General features: G+C 42.9%; 1 protein-coding gene across 1 annotated transcript in view; it reads left to right on the plus strand.

Annotated features, from left to right (window-relative positions):
- Positions 1-1,452: 1,452 nt before the first annotated feature.
- Positions 1,453-21,747, plus strand: part of RMND5A (required for meiotic nuclear division 5 homolog A) — a 47,215-nt gene continuing 26,920 nt past the window's right edge. Inside the window, exons 1-2 of the mRNA XM_080932293.1 lie at positions 1,453-1,845; positions 14,742-14,884. Coding sequence (XP_080788419.1) covers positions 1,704-1,845; positions 14,742-14,884 — 285 coding nt within the window. The 5' untranslated portion in view covers positions 1,453-1,703. The remainder of the gene's footprint in view (positions 1,846-14,741; positions 14,885-21,747) is intronic.

Consider the following 21,747-nt stretch of genomic DNA (forward strand, 5'->3'; position numbering starts at 1 on the left):
ATTCCTCCCCCCACTTGATGCCACATTATAAAAAACGGAAACTGAACTTCAAAAAGATTACCACTGTAATTAAAGGAAAACAAAGACTGTCTACCAGGGCGCTGGTAGTGTTCTAGGGAAAAAAACCAAAACAAACAAAAAAAAAAAAAACAAAAAAACAAAAAAACCAGGCCATAACAAAGGAGGTTGCTCTTCACAGTTTTACTTAAGTGGTGCATGTAAAACTCCAAACAATTATTATTTCAGACTTTGACAACTGATGTGAGAGGGGGAAAAATGGTGCTGTAAGAGATACCATGGATCGATGGAGAAAATTCGGGGAGGCAGAGGTAATACAACCATGGTGGAGTTAGGAATGCTATGAGCAGGCAAGGAAGCTGAAAACTTCAGGCCCAGGAAGGTGGACTCCCAGACCCAGGCTGTGAGGCAGGGACTTGGCGAAACGCTAGTAGAAGCCTGGTGAAGAAGAGGGCACAGGCCAAGGCCAGAACCCCGTGGTAAACCAGGGGAAAGGCTCTGCGCCAAGGTAAAGGGCAAGGAGCAAGGGCCAGGTTGCGCAGCTCGCCCACGCGTGTTCGTGACCGCCACCAAGACGCCCTGCACGTGGACAAGGCGACAGGAAAGGCCACTCGCAGATCGAGGGGCGTCAGGGAACCAGAATTACCCAACGCTGGGCGTGGACTATCAGTCTAAACAGCTGCCACCTTCCATCGGTGAGCGACCCCGCCCCGGCCCTCCGCCACAAGGCGGAGGCGGGCCTCTCAGCCGAAACTTTGGTCAAAATGCCAAGCGGAGATAACACAAATTGCAATCAGGACGAAGTCCCGGAGAAAACAGCTCCGTTGATTTCTGTCTCGTTTCCCCTCGCGGCTTCCCAGTAGAAGCTCCTAGCTCTTCTCTTCAAGCCACCCCCCCCTCCAACAGCGAGAGCATTGGTTTGGCCCCTCAGTCTGGATTGGCTGAAGTTTTACGCCTCGGCCAGGGATTGGAGGATATTTGTCTCATTCCTAGCCCCTGCGTCCATTGGTCGGTCTTCTGCTTTTGGGCGGAGCATCCGGGGACGGTTTCCACCCTCTTGTTTACCGGCCGCGTAGTTGACGCTCTCGCTAAAGTTCCCTGTTCGGCTGCGCGGGCCAATTGCGCCGCTCGCTCCGCCCTCGGCCCGCTCCCTCACGGCCTCCCGCGAGGTACTGCCCACACCTTCAGAACGCCGGCGCTCCCTCCGCCCGCGCTTGCCCGCTGCTTCCCTCCTCCGACCCCTCGGCGAGTCCGCGCTTGGTACGGCCCGCGCCGCCTCCTCCGCTCGTGAGGGAGGCTCGACCCCCTCCCGGGCCGCGGCTCTTGGTGCCGCCCGGGAGAACCAGGTCATCGGCCGGTTCCCGTGAAAACAAAAACAATCGGCGGCGCCGCCGAGGGGCGGCCGAACGCGGCGAGCCAGGGGGCCCGGGCGAGACGCGGCGCCGGGTAGGGCGGGCGAGCGAGCGCAAGCGGCGGGGCCGGGGCGTCATGGGGCGGGCGGGCACAGGCTGCACGGGGCTCCCGGGGCGCCGCGGCTAGCGCGCCCGCCTTGCCTTCGCCTCCCGCGCCGCCCGCCCGCCGCTTTGGGGGAGGAGGAGGAGGGGCAGGACGGGGCCTCGGCGGGGCCCGGGCCGAACCACTGCGGACCCCCGGGCGTCGGGAAGCCGAGCGCCGCGGTCTCCGGCATGGATCAGTGCGTGACGGTGGAGCGCGAGCTGGAGAAGGTGCTGCACAAGTTCTCGGGCTACGGGCAGCTGTGCGAGCGGGGCCTGGAGGAGCTCATCGACTACACCGGCGGCCTCAAGCACGAGATCCTGCAGAGCCACGGTGAGGGTGGGCGCGCGGGGGTCGGGGCCCTGCGCTGCGTCTGCTGGTCCCCAGGCCGCGGCGACTTTTCCTCCTCGCGCGGACCCACCCGGAAACGCGGTGGCCTTGGGGGAGCAGTCCGCTGCACACGGCTCGGGGCGGGGGTTCTTGCGTGGTCCTGCGGGCCGCAGGTGTACGAAGAGGGGTCTGCGCAGGACTTTGGTCTAATTCTCGGCCTCGCAGACTTTTCCCCCTGGTAGTTCTGAGTTGAATGCTCTGGGTTTCCACACCAGCCGCTGCCGCAACTTCAGAGTTGGGCTGATGTGGGCAGGCAGCTCTTCTAAACTCTTGATTCCCAGGAAGCCGGCCGATTCGAACCATTGCTGTAGCCTCTGTTGAGACGGACCGAGCGGTTGTCGAGTTGTTACTTACTTGACTTTATCTGGTCCAGTTTGTACTTGTTATCAATCCTCTTCAGAAAACGGGTTTTCCGTAGAAAGTGTTTTTGCCTAGGTTATTTCGTCAGTTGCCCTAGGTCTTGTAGCACCTGGGCTAACTTTGAGAAAGGGCTTTTGTGTTTTAAAAATAGCATTAAAGGTCTGGTACTTTGAAACCACAATGCTGACTCTTTCTGAATGAGAGGTAGAGGACTTGTAATATTATGGATTCATTCAAGAGGTCGGGCCCTTGCCACTTTGTGGACTGATCAGAAACTAAAGGGATGTTTACTAGTCAGGGAGATGGAGGTGAGATTAAGGCAATGTTAGCCCCAGTTCTCTCCCCTCCTTTGCTCTACACCTTTATTTCTCAAACATTTCAGTTGTGGGTGACTGCACTTCCCTGGTAAAAGAGTCTGGCAACTTCTGACACAGCTGTCGCTTTGGAACGCCATATAAATACGTGGAAAACATGCCGACGGCTGCTTGTGAAAAGATTATTTGACTGACTTGGTGGTGATGATATCCTTGATACAAACAGAATAAGGTGGGGTGTGAGGAAATCTGATGAAGTTCGAGCACTGATCTCTCTTCTAGAGGCCCTGAGTTCAATTCCCAGCAATCACTTGGTGAAGGTCTGGAGAGGTGGCTTAGGGGTTAAGAGCTGAAGTGCAAGGAATCTGGTGAACATAGAGCAAAGGCCTTGGGATGTATGTGAGACCAAAATAGGTTGTTTTCTTTTGCTTGTGGTGTTTGAGATAGAGTCTAACTGTGTGGTCCAAGCCTGCTTTGAATTTATAATCTTGTCTTCTTCCTCCTAGTGTTGGATTCCCGGTGTTCCCCACTGTGTTTTTAGGTATTTCTAGGAGGGCAGTGAGATCATAGGATGTGAGATGAAAGGCCTTAGGCTCTAAACACAACCAAAGTAGAACAGAAACGAAAAGGGCAAAAGGATAAAAAGAGATGCTGCTTAGCTGGTACTTGACATTTTGTGGACAAAACAGATTATTTCGGGCTAAGAAAAAAATGGTGCACACTGAAGTGGAAGGCAGTCAGTCCAAGGTGGACTACTTCATGCTTAAAGACACCACCCCCTTCCCCAGAGAACATCTTTGTCTTTGACCAAAAAGGAGGCAGCTAGTAGGGAAAGTGAATGAACATTGGGCCTACACCTGGAGAGGTAGACGGACTGTTTCCTTTTGGCAACCAGATCATAGGTGGAGGGTTAGTAGAGAAGAAAAGGTAGAAAGCAGAGTCCTTTCCAGAAGAGTGGCTATGGGAGAAGAGAGATGTTATTGTGAGGTTTGTTGTGGGGAAATTACAGTCAGCTCCAGGTGGCTAAAATGATTGTAAAAATTGTCAAGTCAGGTATTTTAGGCCACTTTTGCTGGTAGAGGAACTTTGGCCAAACCTATGGTGTGAGGGGTAGTAGGCAAGTGTGCCATGCTGTTTTAACACAGTGTTGTGCTTGTTCTCTTGACTGGCAGACTCTTTTTTTTTTTTTTTTTTTTTAATTTCCTGTGTAACAAATGCCTGCCAGTCCTCTATGGCATCTCTTATTTTCCTTTAGACAATTGAATGGGATTAAGTAATGAAAGGCAGTTAAAAAACATGAAAGAAATACGTACAAATACTAGGTCTGGTTTCTGAGGTAGTCTTTTTTGGTTTGTTTCTTTTGAGTGAAGATATACGTGCTTTTGGTATTTGATTGCCGGCTTCTTGAAACAACTAATTTCTTAGTTAAAGCTTCAAGCAGGTGATGGGCAATGGATATTATATAGGCTCTTAAATATGCCCCTTTCAAAGGTGCCTGCTAAAAGCAGAGTTTACCCCTGTTTTAAGGCTCATAATGTACCTTCTGGGCAAGCTGATAGGCTGCTGTGATCTAAGGAAGGCCCTCCAACTGGGCTTCTGTCAGGGCTCTAGGAGCTTATGCTCCAAGCTTATGAGTGAGTGGTAGGTAATGCTCCTGGAAGAAGAGAGTGAGTGAAGGAGACTGTAAACATTACCTGCCAGATAGGATAGAGGACAGTCATTGTGTCATACTGTAGGTGACTTCCTGTTGCAGAAGCATCTGCTACCAGAAGTGGGAAATTAGGCTAATTTTTAAAAGCCATAATTTCTTAGGTTCTCTTGAGTCTGTAGTGGGGTGCCGGAGGTAAAAGGGATCACAGACAACGATATTAAATGAACATTGCTAGAGAGTCTGTTGGAAACTGGTTGTACGTCAGTCATCCACCTTGTCGAATCCTCCAGGTTATAAATTGACCTGGAACTGTCCAGCCAGCTCAAAATGACCTCTCTGTAGCCTGAAACTATTCCATGTGAAATTTCTCTATTAGCCTTGTCTTTTTAAAATGTAGCTTTCTTAAAGCATATACTCCAGGAGAATAAGGATGATATGGGATAGTCACTCACATTTGGGGAATTTCTTTGTGCTGTCATTTTATCCATCCCTAGTTCATCAGCTTGGAAAGGGGTGGGAAAGATTTTCTTTTTTAAATGAAGCTCCAGCTTCTGCTAGAGGAATAACATTGAAGTATGAGGAGGAAATGCAGGCTTTGAGTGTGGGTGGTTCTAGGGTGGCTCAGGTGGGTAATAGAAGTATGAAGGGGCCGTAGACTCTAGCGAGAGCTTAGAGAAATCTGGCTGAACTGAGCCTTTCCTTTTTGTGGAGCCTGACACCAGAGGCTTCTCTTTGTTGCCTTGGATGGGCACAGAAGCAGGAGGATGGGCCTCAGTGGAGTGCCCAAGGTGGAAGAGGTGGACATAGTTATTCATGGCAAATGGAAAACAGGGACCTGTATGTTAGTCTAAGAAAATAAGACCACTTTTTAACATACTTTGTCAGATGTTCAAGAATTGTATTGAGCCCAGCTGCTTAGCCAGAATTATTTTGAAGTTCACTTTCATTAACTCCCCCACTGAAAGGAGAGGAGCACACTCCCAACATATTGTGACCACCTTTCAGTAGTTTTCCCAGAAGAGAGAAACTGGCTGTAGATCCCCAAGGCTGAGGTTCCCTGGGGATCTTTTCCAGGATGCTCTTGGTCTAATGTGGGTGGTGCCTTACTCATTCGTGGATGTGCACTCAATTTTCACATACATTTGAGGGTTTACTTAAGTAGACTGGTAGGAACTGTGAGATCATAGACTGGATCTTAGATATAATAAACCAAAGCACACTTTGGCTTTAGAGGTCTGGCTTGTGATGATTCTGCTCCTTCTTCCCCTTTGAATATTTTCCTAGTGGAAAATACAATAAATTTTTTTTTCTGTTAATGTTTTGTAGTGGAAATAAGAACAAAAAAAGAGACTGAAACGATTTTGGTAAGAGTTTCACAATATACTTAAAATGAAGTTGGGGAAATTATGGAGTTAAGGATGTGCCATGTTTTTTTGATTATTTTTATACTACTACTACTAAAAGGAATTTGGCTGTACTGGTAATCAAACCCAGCTAGGCAAGCTGTTGACCACTGAGCTGCCTATGTGTCTCCAAGATACATGGCATTGTCTGTGTATTTACACTTACCTATCATTACATTTCATTAATTTGTTACAGATACCATTGTGTGTGGAGTGATGAGCACATAAAAGCATCTTAAACACTTTTTGTATTCATTATGTGAGTGCGAGCGAGTGAGCGTGTGTCTGTGTAGCAGAGTGGCACAGAACACAGGTGGCAGAGGACAAATTGCAGGAGACAGTTCTCTATTTCCATCATGTAGGTCCCAGGAATCAAAGCTTGGCAGCAACCCTCAGCTGAGCCCTCTTGCTGGCCCATATATTAGCATCTCATAACTAATTTTTTTTGTTTACGTGTATGTTTGTGTATTTGTAATTGTAAAACTTAACCTATGACCCCTATAATGATCTTATTGGTGAGTCAGAAAATAGCTGAATGTTTGGTTACTGGTGTCAAAGCTCTTCCTTGTTTTAAGTTTGGGAGTGACACATGTGAAGCTAATTAGGCATGTGAGTAAAAAAAAAAATGGAGGTGACATTTTAAACTTCTTTTTAGAGCACCAAGGTCTAAATGCATACTATTTAGGTCTAATATGCTCTTAATAGAGAGATGCAAAGGGTTGAAGATTGAGTGTGCAAAAGCTTCTCTGGTCTAGAAACTGTTGAAATATGTACATGTTGAAAAATGTACATATGTGTATATAGAGAAGTGTTGTGTGCTAAGTGTGACCTGCCTATGTCCAGTATAAATTATAAGCAGAAGGAATCACTTAGGGCCTGGTAGACTCATAAAAACCTCACTTTTTAGCTAACTCGAGTTAGATCACATAACCAGGCCCCATTTGTTGAAATTGTGCTGAATGTTAGTAGCTACGCTTGAAAGAAGAATGCCTTTGGAGCATTGAATTGAGTCCAGTGTGGTCTACAATAAACACCTAGTGTGGAAATGGCTGTGAGTGGATCACAGTAAAGGTTTGGGTGGAGGGCTGTGCCATTGTGCAAGCACAGTAAAAGCAGAGTAGGTTGCCTAGTTACTCTGTCTATTTTAAGTAGGAAAATAAAAGGTCAGTGTGTTTCCAGTTGGACTTAAAAGTGGACTTAACTTCCCTTAGCCATTTCTGTCTAGGCTCCTGGAGGGACAGTTCTTTGTCATACAGAACACTGTTCATTTAGATTCGTGTGTTCTCCGGTATTCTTTGGGTTTCAGGTGGCATGGCAATTTTAACTAAAGTGGAATTTTTAAACATGAATAAATAGGCTCTGGTTAAGCAAGGCTGGCTCCTGAGACACAGACGGTGACATCAGGAAGTCTTGTCTTCCCCCATTAATGCTTTCCATGATTACTTGCATTTTCAGAATTTTCCCCTTTTAGAGGTGAAGACGGGACCATGACTCCCAGAATTTCCCAACATTACCAGTGTTCCTGGTCACCTTGAGCTCTGCCCACCCTGCCTGTGTCAGCGTGGGAAGGCACATTGCCCATAGCCTGTGTTGATGAAAATGGAAGAGCTGAGTTAAATCAAGCATGTGTTCCCTGAGAAGCATGGGTGATGAGCTGACCTTTCCTGCGCAGCTTTAGCCTTGTACCGTGTTCAGATAACTAAGTACTGAGCTGTCTAAAACGACCTTGTCCGAAAGCTTACATGGATCTTGCTTCTTGCACCTTTGGGGACTTGTTTGACATGGTGTTGATTCCATGTAGTACATATAAAGCCATTTCTAAGATTATTTCTTAGGTATTTTCTAATTCTGGGTAGTAACACCAACAGGTCAGGGGTTATCCCAGAAATAAACAGACATAGCTTGTTTTATAAAAATTACAAAGGACAAGTTTTCTGTAAACTCTATGTAATTAGGGAGATGGAGACTGGCATGAATTTCACCAAAACCAGTCCTTTGTAATGCAAGACCATCTATACAGAGCACAAGGTGGCAAGTGGTAGAGAAAGGAGCCTGGTCTGGGTTTGGATGCTGCTTACCTGTGGTAGGTTTTAATGACACGTGGAGATGTGGGAAGGAAGCAGGAAGATGGATGAGAACCATGGTGGCAAGGACAAAGGTCCTGAGCTACAGGAAGGGAGATGGGGAGATCAGGACAAAAGCAGTAAGACTGGAATCATTCTGTAAAACCATAGACACCAGGGAGAGAGAAACAGGAAGGCACTGACATTGAGTCTTGAGGTGACATTTTCAGTAAGGATGGGGCAGGGGTGTGATTGGAGGCCTTTTGCCCACAGTGCCCAAGTTGAAGTTTGGGCCTGTCCTTGGATAGTAGTGGTGGAATGTGGCTTCCTAAGGGATCTTTGAGAGTGACTGGAACTTGTGCAAGGATGGAGTCTGGGTAGAGATCAAAGGTTCATCCACGCTTTTAAGCAGGAGTAAAAGAGATGATTTGGAACCAAGAAAACAACAACAACAACAACAACAAAAAACCCAAACAAACAAAAACCAAGCTTGGGAAAGTGAGAGGAGAAATGTGAGTTCCATTTTTTTTTAAAAATATGAAATCCAGATTTAAATGTTAGATTGGGTTCAATCATTCAGTTTTGAGATCTGTATTTTGAATATGGGATCTTTAAGACATTTAAAAGCGTGTACCTGCATCTCTCTCTTTTCTCTGTTGTTCTTGTCATATGTGCTTTGAAGTTCTCCACTCCAGTGACAGTCATTGGCTAGTTCTCTGCTCCAAGAACACTGTTGTCTGTACCATGCAGTTGAGCCTTTAAAATACAGACTTCATTGTTTCATTTTCCTGCTTGTGACTTGATGTAATGGTCTTTAATAATGTCCCTGATTTAGAATACCCATCTGAGTGATCTGTTCTAAATGGTCAGGCTGGGCTTTCTTTACAGCTTTGCTAATCTTGAGTAAATGTGATGAGTGTGTTCCCTTCTTCTGGATTAGGTCACCTATTGAACACCTGCAGCATAGGCTTTAAGGTTGCTCTCAGGAAGGCCACATAGATTATTAATGATATGAAATAGTCCTTTGTTATTTTTAACATTAGGCTTAGCTTTTCAAGTTTCTGTTTTTAATACTTTGCAAGGAGATCCATGTTCATTATGACAAGTGACTTTAAGAGTCAGTTTTAAGTCCTAATGTCTTTTCTCTAGGAACTAGTAACATGAGGGAACACTGTTGGCCAAGGCTTTGATGCTCAAATGATAATTGAATCTAGACGTCATCATTTTCCCCGATTTTGACATTTTGGGGGTTTTGTTTTGGTTTCATTTTATTTTTAACTATTAAGATTCTAAGCTGGAAATAGTGGCACACACAACTTTAACCCCATCATTTGGGTGAGTTCAAGACCATCCTCATCTACATTGTGAGTTCCAGGATAGCCAGAGCTACATAGGGAGATGCTGTCTCAAAAAAGCACAAACAAAAGGTTCCATAGGGGGAAAAAGACTCTAAAACAAGATATAAAAACATCCCCCTCTAGTCTTAATGATACCTAATATTCTTTTGACTTATTTGAATTCGAGCTCTAAGAATGAGTCAGTCTGTCTATTGATCCATCAGTCTATCGTCAGTCTCATGTTTTAGGCTGGGCTGGCACATCCCTTGCACTCCAGCCCTGTGTACTTGTTGCTTTATTTGTTCTAACTTTTAGGAATTTATTTTCATTGAATTCTGCAATGCAAATTTACAAGATCTGAGTCTTCATTTAGGTGTAGTTGGGATTATGTTCTCTAAATGGACTTTTATTTCTCTGCATTATAATTTGTTCCTGTTTTCTCTATTCTGTTAAGCTCTCTGTCATTTTGTGAAAGTGCGTAATTCAGGAGAGCAAAAATGCAGTATTTGTAATATTTATAAACTAATTTATTGCCTCTAGCATATTCATAAAAATATATAAATAGTGTTTGTGATTTCTGGGGAATCTGGCAGTTTGTTTTTACCAAAATATTTTTATCTTAGGTGGTAGATTTTAGACTTTGAAAATCTGAATAATACTTTTCTTGGGTTTAGCAGTACCTTTTTGTGTTTTTTGCCTCACTGGTTTTATAATGTTCTCCACTGTAGAGGCTTTTATAATGTTCTCCTCATTTCTTTTAAGATATTTACTCTGCTATGTTCAGATATTAGGATGTACTTTTTGAAAAAATTATTACGTGTGTGTGTGTGTGTGTGTGTGTGTGTGTGTGTACACATATGTTGAGGTCAGAGGACAACTTTATGGAGTCAGTTCTTTCCCACCTTTATGTGAGTCATCAGGCTTGGCAGCAAGCACCTTTACAAACCTATCTCACCGTGCTGGGATGCACTTCGACAAACAGACACTGAGATGGCGTCTCTATCTTTAACACAACTTAGGATATTTTTATTTACAAATGAAAATGCTAACTCAAAAGTGACTTGTGTCAGAATACAAACGTGTGTATTCCTGCTGTGTGATCTTAGCAGGTGTTTGGAAGAGAGAAGGAACTTAGGACAGAAGGAGAATGGGGGTGGTACTTACTGTGCCATATTTGGAAATAAGAGTGTGTGCACATGTAGGCTGAGTATAATAGTTCTAAGGGAAATAGTAGGAGGGAAGAGAAGGAATGTGTATGTGCCATGCACATGAGGATTCTGTGGGACTGGGAAAGAGGGACTAGATTTACTATGATTTCCGGGCTTGTGTTGGCCAGAGTGCTGTTATGTAGGAGACACTAAACATTCTGCAAGAAGCCAGGGAATCCACAGTGTTTGTGAAAGCACTAGCAACTTTTGAGTATGTTGAACCCTTCTCCTGCAGAACTTGACATGAAGACTATTATGCAGCACCTATTATTTCTATATTCACTTTGTAAAGGATTCTTGAGCCAGGTGTTGTGATGCACACTTATAATCCTAATACTTTGGAGATGGGATCAAGAGGAATGTGAATTTGGAGTCAGTCTGGGATATAAAACAAGACCCTGTAAAAAGCAAAACAAGAAAACTGCCTCCCCCACCACCAACACAAGTTATTGAATGCCAGATACACACACACACACACACACACACACACACACACACACACACACGTTAACATAGTTAACCATTAGGGATTGGATACCATGCTTCAGTTAGTTTCTTGAGAATGATAGACAGGTATTACAACAAAGTGTAACACCCTGATTGGGAAGCACAGGATGCTAATGAAACAGACATTTTTGTAACATACTGTTTCTGTGAAACTAGTGGACATAAATTCTGAAATGGCCAGGCACAGAAACTGGCAGGTAGACCTGGATTCCTAGCCAGGCATCACAAAAGCCATGTCAACTCAGTTAGGGATAGTTTAGTTTGGTGAATGTCCAGTTTTGGAGGAGTCACCGACTTAAACTTCTGAAGATATTATACTTAAAATCTGTTTCTGAAACAGAAGGTGCTAGCCAGGTGTGGTAGGTCATGAGTCCAAGGGTGGCCACTTTGGTCTGCACAGTGAGGTCTTTTCTACAAACGACTACTGCATCAACAATGACAACACAACAATAATATAAATGTCATTATTTGTAAAGGTGCTATTCTATTGAAGTGTCCCCTCCCCATACTGGGGATCCTGTATGCTAGGCAAGTGCCCTATCACTGAGTTACACCCTACAGTTACAGAAATGACTTCTAACTCACCTGAGCGTGTGATGGTTGAGTACTTGGTTTTAACGTTCTAATTAATACTCATGGTCCTTTAAGAAGTCATGTTAGATGGGACCTTATAATGTACTTGTCACTGGATGCTGGCAGTGTGTCCTCAGTTGTTGAACATTTGTATGGGGTCCAGGGAATCTATCACATTGAAAGACACAGTGAACACAGGACTTTGTCCTGGGTGAGAAGTGGCCAGCCGGAGCTCTACTTTAGTTACATTGAAGATTAAAGGTGGTTTGTCTTATTTCCATTTTATATCTAGGAAGAAAGTTGATTAAATTTGTTTCACAGGAAGGTTCTAGAAGCAGGCTGTGTTTCACAGAAAGATCAGAAAAACATTAAGACTTCCCCATTAGGACTTAGAAGTTTGATCTTGTCTCAGTCAGTCTGGTCATTTTAGTGATGTTTTTACCTCTGGCTGCTTTCCACTGAGTACATTTGAAAATGCATTAGTGGAACTTCTCTGAACAGGGCTTTCCTTCAGGTGATTCCACAATACTTTCCTGAGCTTCCAGGTAGAAAGGCGTTGTTTAACTGCAAGAATGTGTTATGAGAAGATTGTCATGAACTTACAAACCTAGTTGGCACAGCCTCTGTGTGTCACCATATAGGTGGCCATTGTTACTGAACCATGTTTATGTGGTGTGTGACTGTCTCAGGTCTCTTACTGAACTTGGAGCTCACTGATTCACTACACTGTCTAGTCAGCAACCACCAGGGACTCCTGAGTCTCTCCCCAGCAGTGGGGTTATAGTATATGCTGTATACTCCATAGAAGATGGAGATCTTTATGTTTGGTAAGCACTTCACTGACTAAGCCAGCTCCCTACTCCCCACCCCCAGCTGTTCTTAAATTGAACGGCCATGCTGTTGTTGAATTGGAAGAGTATGTTCTGTTTTATTATCATTATTGTGGTATTGAGGGTTGTACCTGCAGCCTTACACAAGCTAAGCAAATGTCCCACCACTGAGTTGTATCTCCATTTTGATACATTGTGTGTGTGTCTTTCCTTGTACGTTTAGCTTTGTTCTTGGTATATGGAAAGTATGATTTGCAAATATTTTCTCCCATTCTGTTTTTTTTTTTTTTTTTTTTTTTTTTTTTTTTTTTTTTTAGCTTCCAGAGACAGAATTTCATGTGTCCAGGGCTAGCTGTAAACTCTCCATCTTAATTCTACTTTCCAGGTGCTGGGATTGTAAGCACACCGGCTTGGAAACTTTTCCTTTCATTTTAATGGAGTCACATTTAATTAATTTTCCTTTGGTTACTTATGCTTTTGCTGTCATGTTTAAGAAACATTTGGTTAGTCGAAGATCCAGGATAAATTTGTTTTCGTACAAGGTTCTAGTGGTTTCAACTTTTAATTTTGGAGCTTTATTCTGTTTGAATTAATTTCTGTGTATGATGTGATTCTTTTGCAGATAGTCTTGAGCCAGCACTGACTGAATAATTCTTTCCTTTGCTTCATTCACTGTCAGTCCAAAGTTTTGTTTGTCTTGCATAGTTATAGCATGTATGTGAGAATATGTGGTTAAGAACCTTGCCTCACTGTGAGGCCTTGTGCAGTTGACAGATGCTGGTGTACATACAGAAATTGTTAAATGGTCTAATGGGTGCCAGAGAGAACAGGAGTTAGCAGGGATTTAGAAGACGAAGTCAGTGGACCAAGAAGTTTGTAGAGAAGGAAGGCTGTTTGTAAAGAGGAAGACCACTGAAGTTAGGCAAGGTTTAGTACAGGCCTAATGCCCCACACTGGTACAGTTAAAAGCTTCTGCTGCAAAGGAGCAAATTAGACAAATTGTGTTTGAAGTTAGAATCTGGCTTAAAGTATGTGTGATTGTATTTAGAGATTAGGGTGTTTCTGTTTGTGCTGTCCTGTACAGATTGGACACCTTGTAAGCACTGCCCTCTGTTTGTGTCTTAGGTTGCCTTACTTACTGTATTCCTGTTCCACAGTGCCTCCAGCCCTGTAGGATGTCTTTTCTTGAACCTTTAGAGAAACTTGTGGTATGACATTGGTGCTGTAAATCCAGTGGCCAGTCCATTAGTGTTTTTGTCATAGTTCTTTTTCCCTGTACCTTGGCAGGTGTTCTTTACTCTTGGTAGATTCTCTCATACTTGATTTCCTCCCTGTCTTTAGGCTTCAGTAGTCTGTTAGTCTGCTCTTCAGTTCTGATCCATTTCTGCCTTTTGCCACTTCTGAGTCTGTCCTGTGCTTTCATTTAGTTTCATAGTTTAAGAATAACTTATGTGTCATTGCTGCACAAGTGTGTCTCTAGTTCTGGCTCTGATCTTGACCTCCAGGCCTGTATATCCAGCTGTCTCCCATGTGTATACTGGTCACCATCTCCAACTTAGTGAGTACCAGTTTAACTTCTTTCCTGGCCCTCAGATGTGCACTTCTTTCTCTGTTTCATCTTGCTTGCAGGCAATACCATCTTTGTACTTGGCACAGTATAAAACTTGCAGACAACTGTGAGGCTTTCCCTTCCTCCAGGCCAGCCAGAAAGTACTGGCTGTCAGCTGTCAACTGGGTAGTTGCCACAGTTGCCCACTTTGCTGTCCTGAGCCTGTTCTTGCCCTCTTCTTGTCATTCAGAGTGGTCATACTAAAGTATTAGTAGTTACTTGCTCTGCTTCAGACTGTAGTGGCTCATTCCATTCATCACTCATGTAAAACCTTGTCTTTACAGCACAAAAAAAGAGCCTACAGAAAACAGGAGACTGTTTCCTGCTAATTCCTCAGGCAAAAGTTGCTTTTAGACACACTAGCCTCTTCACTATGCTGTTAATGTCCTAGGTGTGTATATTCTGTGTAAGGCTGCCCAGGTTGGCCTCTTGGTCATGGCCTCTTGCCTTAGCTGAGGTTATAGGCATTATCCACCATGCAACGACTTGGGTTGTCACCTGTTGGAATGCGTCTTCTCCTCCCAAGGGAGCTAGTTTTGTCATTTTCTCAGGTCCACGGTGCCCATTCATCATGACTTTCGTTTTTGCAGTTGATTGATCTCACACCCCTGCCCACCCACCCCGTTACAGCAGTGATCTTTCCCACACTGTCTCGTTTTCTTGTTTCCTGTTGTCTTGCATCAGAAGGTAGGTCATAGGGAAAGGTTGGTTGCTGTGTCACTGCTGTCGTCTGCCCCACAGTGGACTCACTGGACAGGAACAGGAGAGCTGCATGATGGTGCAGTTTAAGTCTGTGGTAAGGGTATGGTGGGAATACTTGGTTTTCTAAAAATATATAAACTCAGTTATTTCTAGTGTACACTTGAAAAATAATATCTGTAACTGTGGCCATGTGCTTCAAGAAAGGTACTGTCTTTTCCTGTCATTGTGGAGTTTGCTTTAGTGAGTCACCAGTGTTTTTTTTCTTTCTCTTTTTAAAAATAGGTCAAGATGCTGAATTATCAGGGACACTTTCACTTGTTCTGACACAGTGCTGCAAAAGAATAAAGGACACTGTCCAGAAGTTGGCTTCTGACCACAAAGACATCCACAGCAGTGTTTCTCGAGTTGGAAAAGCCATTGATAAGGTATGGGATTGAAGAAATTGTTTTTTGTTTTTAATTTCCTTTTAGTTGCTTGCTATATGCTTGTGTGCGTGCGTGCGTGCGTGCGTGCGTGAGCGAAAGGGCGGGGAATGGCTTGCAAGAGTGAGATGGAGTCAGGAGACAAAGTTGAAAGTCAGTTTTCTTTTTCTACCATGTGGGTCCCTGGGATTGAGCTCTGGTCATCAAGAGCCACTTACCAGCCACAGAGAAACCTTTGTGTTTCTAACATTCTGCCTTTACCAGCATCTTTACTCAAATAACTTTATGCCAATCCTTTCTTCTTTGCTTCTGATAACTTTTACAGGTCTTGTTTACTGTTATCCTTGTTAAAAGTTCCCTGTTGCTGTTGTTTGAGAAACAGAAATAAGAATAAAGTAATAAATTTCTTGCCTTTTATAGCTTTACTGTTGTTCCATTTGCTTTTATGGCTAGATTCCTGATGAATAAAGTTGGAGAGAAGTTGTAAGCCACTGTGTGGGAGTTTGTTTATAGGAATAAGTTGCTGCATCCTAAGTGAGTCCCTGGCTGTGCCCAGGGACTGCTGTGGGATGGTTAGACTAACACCCTGTATGTGTCCCTCTCAGCTCACCCTGTCTTCTGTAGGCAGACTAGTTGGTATTCTTGAGTGTTGTCTTCTATTCGGGTGAGTAACTTGTTAGGGAGCCAGGCAAGGCATTTTTGTTGAGTGGTTTTTTTTGTTCCTAGTGATAGTTTTTGAATAAGCCATCCTTGACTTAGTAGTGATTGATTCATAAGCACTTTCTATTTTAACACTGAAGCTGTTTTTCTCTTGGGGTTCACAGTCTGGATGGGGTTTAAGAGGAGCGGCCAAGTTTTCTGTCTGATGTCTCTGACTCCTCCATTTATTAGGGAGTGTGACTGGCCATGACCATCTCTGTTTATATGTTGTAAACTTCTGAAAGAAGAGCCAGACTTTTGGTGGAGAACTCTTTGTAGTAAACATACCTTCGGAACCTATCTGAGCCACTTCGCCTTGTGTACAGTGATGTAGTGTAACACAGAAGCTGCTGTAGTCTGGAGTGTCCAAGAAACGCATGAGCAGTCCCTGTTAGAAGGTAGTTACCCTGTGGTGGAAAAGTATTGAAAGGCTAGGCTTAGTAGTGCCTAATTAGGACAGCTTCTGAAGAGATGTTCGCTGGTAGTTGTGGTACTACAGGACTGCAAGTGGCAGGGACTTTGGGGACTGTATGACTTAGGGAAGTCTTAGTGGCCCATCAGAGTGATGATCTTGGGTTAGTGATGATAGTCACCAGCAAAGGCTGGGACTACAGTGAGTATTCTCTGAAATACCTTTGAAGTTTGAAACTTGTTTGGTGGCTTGCTGTGGTAGGACATGGCTGTGAAGTAAGCTTGACATCACACCGTCAGGGGGCGGTGGCACTGGAAGTTGTCAGTTGGTACCTGAAGTGGATATTTTGATATATGTGGAGTGGGTATTTGAGAGACAGTCTTAAGTCATCTATGAGTGAGGAGCCATTGCATTTGCTTAAGAAGCTTCAGATCTTGGTGACCAAAACATCCTGGTGGTTCTGATGGCACACAGAGCTCTAGGAAGTTCCTGGGTGATCTGCCGGATCACTGGACCTGCTCTCTGCATTTACTAAGGGAGTCACCATCTGGGCCACAGACCTGAATGTTGTTACTGTGAGAAGAGCTAATGTCTAAGGCAGCCAGTCTTACCTGGGACAAGAACCCTTGCTTGGCTTAAATGGGGATGGTCTCAGCTGTCATCTCAGATTTGCATGTGTGCCACTTTCCAGCTCACTACCTTCTTTCATTGTCCTTCCACAATTATCAGAAGAATTCTCTTTTGCTCTTAGGCCCCTTCCTGCAGTTGACTTGCTGGGCATGGCTTCTCCCAGATACAGCAGGTTTTTACAAATATCACTAAGGGTTGTTAAATATTTTGACTAATTTTTGAGCAGAGTTAAAATTGAGTACCTCTTTGAAAATGGGTCTCTAGGGAACACATTTATAGTTAATAATTTATATTCTGACTTGTGTTGGGAGAGGGTATTTGAAACATGTGTCTTATTAGGTATTTGATGTAGACTCGCAGTTTTGAGATTTCTTTTCATGTACTTGGAAGTTATAAGGACTTCAAATAACTATGGTTGTGAAAGAAACAGAAGTTTTTTTTTTTTTTTTTTCCAGAAATGTGTTTGAATTTTTAGGAAAGTAGCTTAGGTTTTAGTTACAAAGATTCTTTTCATCCAGCATAGGAAATGACAGCAGTTCGTGAAGACTTAAGTGCTTGCTGTAGCTAGGTGGTAGTGCTCATTTTCAGGCATCTTTCTGCACATACTCCATGCACTTTTGGCATCTAATATGTCCCTAGATGTTGTGAAGAGGCTTCATGTATACATGAGGAATCTGTGTAGGCTGTTACACAAGACTCCTCTGACTTGTTAAGTCCTACACACTTAACTTGAACTTAGCAAATTAGCAAATGTATGCAAGCCTGGGGAGTTTATTGTAAAGGTGGGGTACATTCAGGTATTGGTGGTGAGTAAACAGGATAAAACCTAAACCATTGTGCTCCATGAATTGTGGGTACCAAGTCAAGCTTACCTGCAATAGACTGGAATGCTGTCTAGTTGTCTGTGAATGCCATTGTATAGACACTTGCTCCTCCCAGGGAAACAGTTGCCTCCTTAGGAACAGGCTGTATTTGTTGCTTTAAAAAGCATGTTAGTAGTTCAAGAGTCTAACGTAAAAATAGACCTTTAAGCTCTATGAACAGGAATGAGTATGTAATTTCTACAGATTAAAAAAAATTAGGATTTTGAAACAGCATAATGATAAATTATGACCTTTCTTGAAGGGAAAAGGAACTTGAAAAGATTTATTTGCTTTTATTTTATGTGCATTAATGTTTTGCCTGCATATATGTCTGAAGCTGCCATATCTCCTGAAATTGGAGCTATAGATAGTTATGAGCTGGATGTGGGTGCTGGGAATTGAACCCAGGTCCTCTTTTCCGCCGAGGTACCTCTCCAGCCCTAAAAAGGCACATTTAAGGGACCAATTGGGTAGGCACCATCTATTAGGTGTGTATTTGTCCAAGCAAGACCTAGGTCATTCCAGTGAACAACGGAGACTTCAGGTTAATCACATCTGTTTCCTTTCTTGTGAGACTTGAGGGAACGGTAGCTTAAAGTCACAGCTGAAGTTAAAATCCTTTCTTCCAAAAGCCTGTGTTACTTCTAGTGTGTGTTTTATATGCTTATGATGTTTTGTTTGACAAGTGGGTATGAGTGAAAAGGTTTTAGTGTATCTTTAAAGCTCTAAGTAGCATTTTCTTTACCTTTAATGTTTTAAGAGGGTTTTTGTTTTGTTTTTCTTTTTAGTATTATCTTTTCCCTGAAAATATAAGTAGAGAAGTTTGTATTATCAAAGGAATTTTTTAGCTTTTTATTATTGTGAATATAAAACAATGAAGTTTTTACTTTAATGTGTTACCTATTAAAGTATTTTAATCCTTGGATTTGTGAAAAAAAATTTTATTTTTATTTAATCCACTCATTTTTAAAAAAGGAAATAGTGTGTTGGGCTGTTTTTAGAAGTTCTATTTAGAGGGGATAGGGAGAGTGGCTAAAATGAATAGTGAATAATGCTGAGATTTTAACCTTCTAAAATGCATGTTATAGTTAGGAACTAAAAAATAATACATGTTATTTATATGCTAGAAATCTTAACTAGTCTTGTAAAAAGTGCTAGGTTTTCTTACATAAAACAATAGAAAAAGTTCTGAGGCAAATAAACCTTAAAAGTGTTCATAAAAACAGTAAAGGAAATTGTTGTATTTTTAGCTAATCTAAGGTTTGCAGAGTTAGTATCAGTATCTTAAATATGACTTGGAAGAATGTATAAGATCCAAAGAAAAAAGCTATGAAGTGAGATTTTGATAGGATAGAAAACAAAAAAGCAACACGTGTTAAAGACCTAAAGACTTGCTTGGTTAGGGAAGGAATGATCAGGTTGGTAAAGATGTACACGTTATGAATCCCGTCCTGAATTTTACCCAGTAGATGACCAAAGGGAACAAAGACAGTAGAGAAAGCAAGGGAGGGTTAACTTGACTTATAGGATGAAAGTCAGTAGTGGTCAGGGGATGGGAGATAGTGGTTGTCACAGGGTTTACTATATTTTTGGTACTCAGCTGAGAGCTTTACATGCACGGTGTCCCATGATGCTAGTATGTTATTCTCATTTACTTATGAGGAACTGAGGTGAAGTGATACTAAACACCATACCTTCAGTATACAGCCTGGAGGGCAGACCGAGGTTTGGAAAGTGTTTTCAACTGAGAATTTGTTCTTCAGCTTTACTTGAAAATAAGTGAGGCATGGCAAGGGTGGTTGGTGTTGGGGTGGTTAAAAAGTTTAACTGCACTGCCCAAACTGGTTTTCTGCCACTAGATGGAGCAGCTAGCATTGGGGAAGCAAAACGCTGGTGTTAAAGAGTGACAATATCAAAAGTTAGTGGCTAATATTTGTTAAATAAGGTAATCATTTGAATTTTATGTCAGTATGGCTGGTTTCAAGACTAGACAGAAGCTAACATAGCAGCTAGATCTCGTGTTTAGCTTACAGTGGCGATGGAGAGGAGGTGGGTGGAGCGGAATATAGACTGACTGTAAAGCAGCACGTGGTGCATCCTTCCCTCCTATAGTGGAGACATGTTATTAAAAAGAGAAACAAGGACATTAAGAAGAGTAGGTTGTCTGATTAAGAAGAAAAAGCTAAATTGAGTTCTGAAGTAAAATGTAATTTTAAATGTATATATTGGAAAACACTTTGAATTATCAAAAGAGTTGGTAGCTAACAGATAAAGAGAAAATGGTGATTAAAAAGCAAGGAAGGCATTCCCTAAGAGTGAAATAAAACATACTAAATTACTCCGCATCTCAAATAACTGAGAACAGAACAAAAATGCAATCTGCCACTGGTGAGCTTTATTTGTTTAGGTGTAGTAAAGTAGCTTGACCTTTGTAGTCAAGATGGAAGTTCTTGCTTTTGAAATTACATGGTTTCTGTAGGAGCTGCTGTAGTCTCTGTTTCTTGTCTACTTGGGTCATAGTGCTTGTTCTGAGGATGAACCTTTTCCAGCTAGATGCCTGCACTGTGGCCCAGAAGTTTTCCAGGTTTTCCCCGGGTGTGTGTGTGAGGGAGTGGGTAGTTGTTATTCATTAGAGCCTTAGGGAAGGGAGTGTGCTGGCTAGTTTCATGTCAGCTTCACACAGGCTATAGTCACCTGAGAGGAGGGAACCTCAATTTAGAAAATGCCTCCATAAGATCAAGCAGCAGGCAAGCCCATAGGGTGTTTTCTTAATTAGTGATTAATGGAGGAGGGACAAGCATATGGTGGGTGGTTGTGCTAGTTGAGCATACCATGCAAAGCAAGCATCTGCATCAGCTCCTGCCTTCCAGTTCCTGCCTGTTTTGAGTTCCTGTCCTGACTAAACTGTGGTGTGAAGATGTAAGCCAAATAAACCCTTTTCTCCCCTAAGTTGCTTTGGTCATTGTGTCCTAACCACAATATTAACCCTGATTAGAATAGGGAGGTGGGAGTCTATGAGGTTGGGAGGTGTCTTAGAAGTGGGGTAGTGGTCCTGAAAGGAACCTGGTCTGAGCTGGGAGACAAAGCACAGGTGCCAAGAGGGGAGGGAGCATCTCTGAAGCATTATTCCCCTGCCCACCACTTCCTTAAAGCCAGCGTGCTTGAGTAAAAAGAACTTCTCTATAAGAACCCAGGATCCTAACAGCTGGATCATCTGTGGTTCCTTGCTTACTGAACATGAGCACTGATGTGGAACCATACTGCCTCTGCCCCTGTAAACCATTCTCCAGAGAGAAGCTGAGTGGAGTTTTGCTTTCTCTGCCATCTGATATATATGCACCAGGTTATAAGCCTTACATTTTGTTTTTGTTTTTAAAATAAGATCCTGTTTTAAACTGAAGCTACATTATTTAGATGATAAACATTTATTAAATTATAGTGCAGGTCACAAAAGAAAGCCTGGTAGTCATGTCTCATAGGATTAGAGCCAGAAGGACAAAAAGACCTATACAGAAAGTTGTGCAAATAAATCTAGGGTTCGTGTGTGTGTGTGTGTATGTGTGTGTATGTGTGTTTGTTTGTGTGTTTGTACAGATTTATTATCATACCCAGTTTAAGTGATTTTGAATTAAGGAACTTGTTGTGTTTTGTGTTTTTGAGACATGGTTTTTGTCTGTAAACTCAGCTATTCTGGAATTCACTCTATAGACCAGGCTGGCGTCAAACTCAGAGCTTCTTGCCTCCACCTCCCCTAGTGCTGGGATTAAAGGTGGGTACCACCACCACCACCTGTTGAATTTGTTGTTTTTTATGTGACTTTTAGTGCCTTAGGAGCACCTGCAGTATGCACAGGAATCTTTCCCCTTTTTTGGGAAAAGATGTTTGCTGTCTTTGGGAGAGTAAGTCACTGACATTTCTGTGTTCTGTTCTAAGAGACAGTGGGGCAAGATGGGAATGTAAGATCCTTGAGGGATAAGGGAGTGACAGACAGGTTGTAGAGCATGTTTACTTTGTCAGAGTGCAGCGTGTGCTGTGGCTTAGTGTGTCTTTATGCTTACAAAGTAAATGCTTAGCAGTGTGAACCTGTCTTTCTGAATACCAAAGCCGAGGTATGAGTGCTGTGCAGAGGAGGCAATAGGATGTCTAGAAAGACAGTGTTGGCATCTAGAGGTCCATCTACACTGCTGATTGTGCTACACTACCAAGCTCATTTGCAGCCATAGCTTGTGAGGGACTGCTGTCTAGCATATGCTAAGTACAGG

This window comes from Micromys minutus (assembly GCF_963924665.1).
Source record: "Micromys minutus genome assembly, chromosome: 18".
NCBI classification, from domain to species: domain Eukaryota; kingdom Metazoa; phylum Chordata; class Mammalia; order Rodentia; family Muridae; genus Micromys; species Micromys minutus.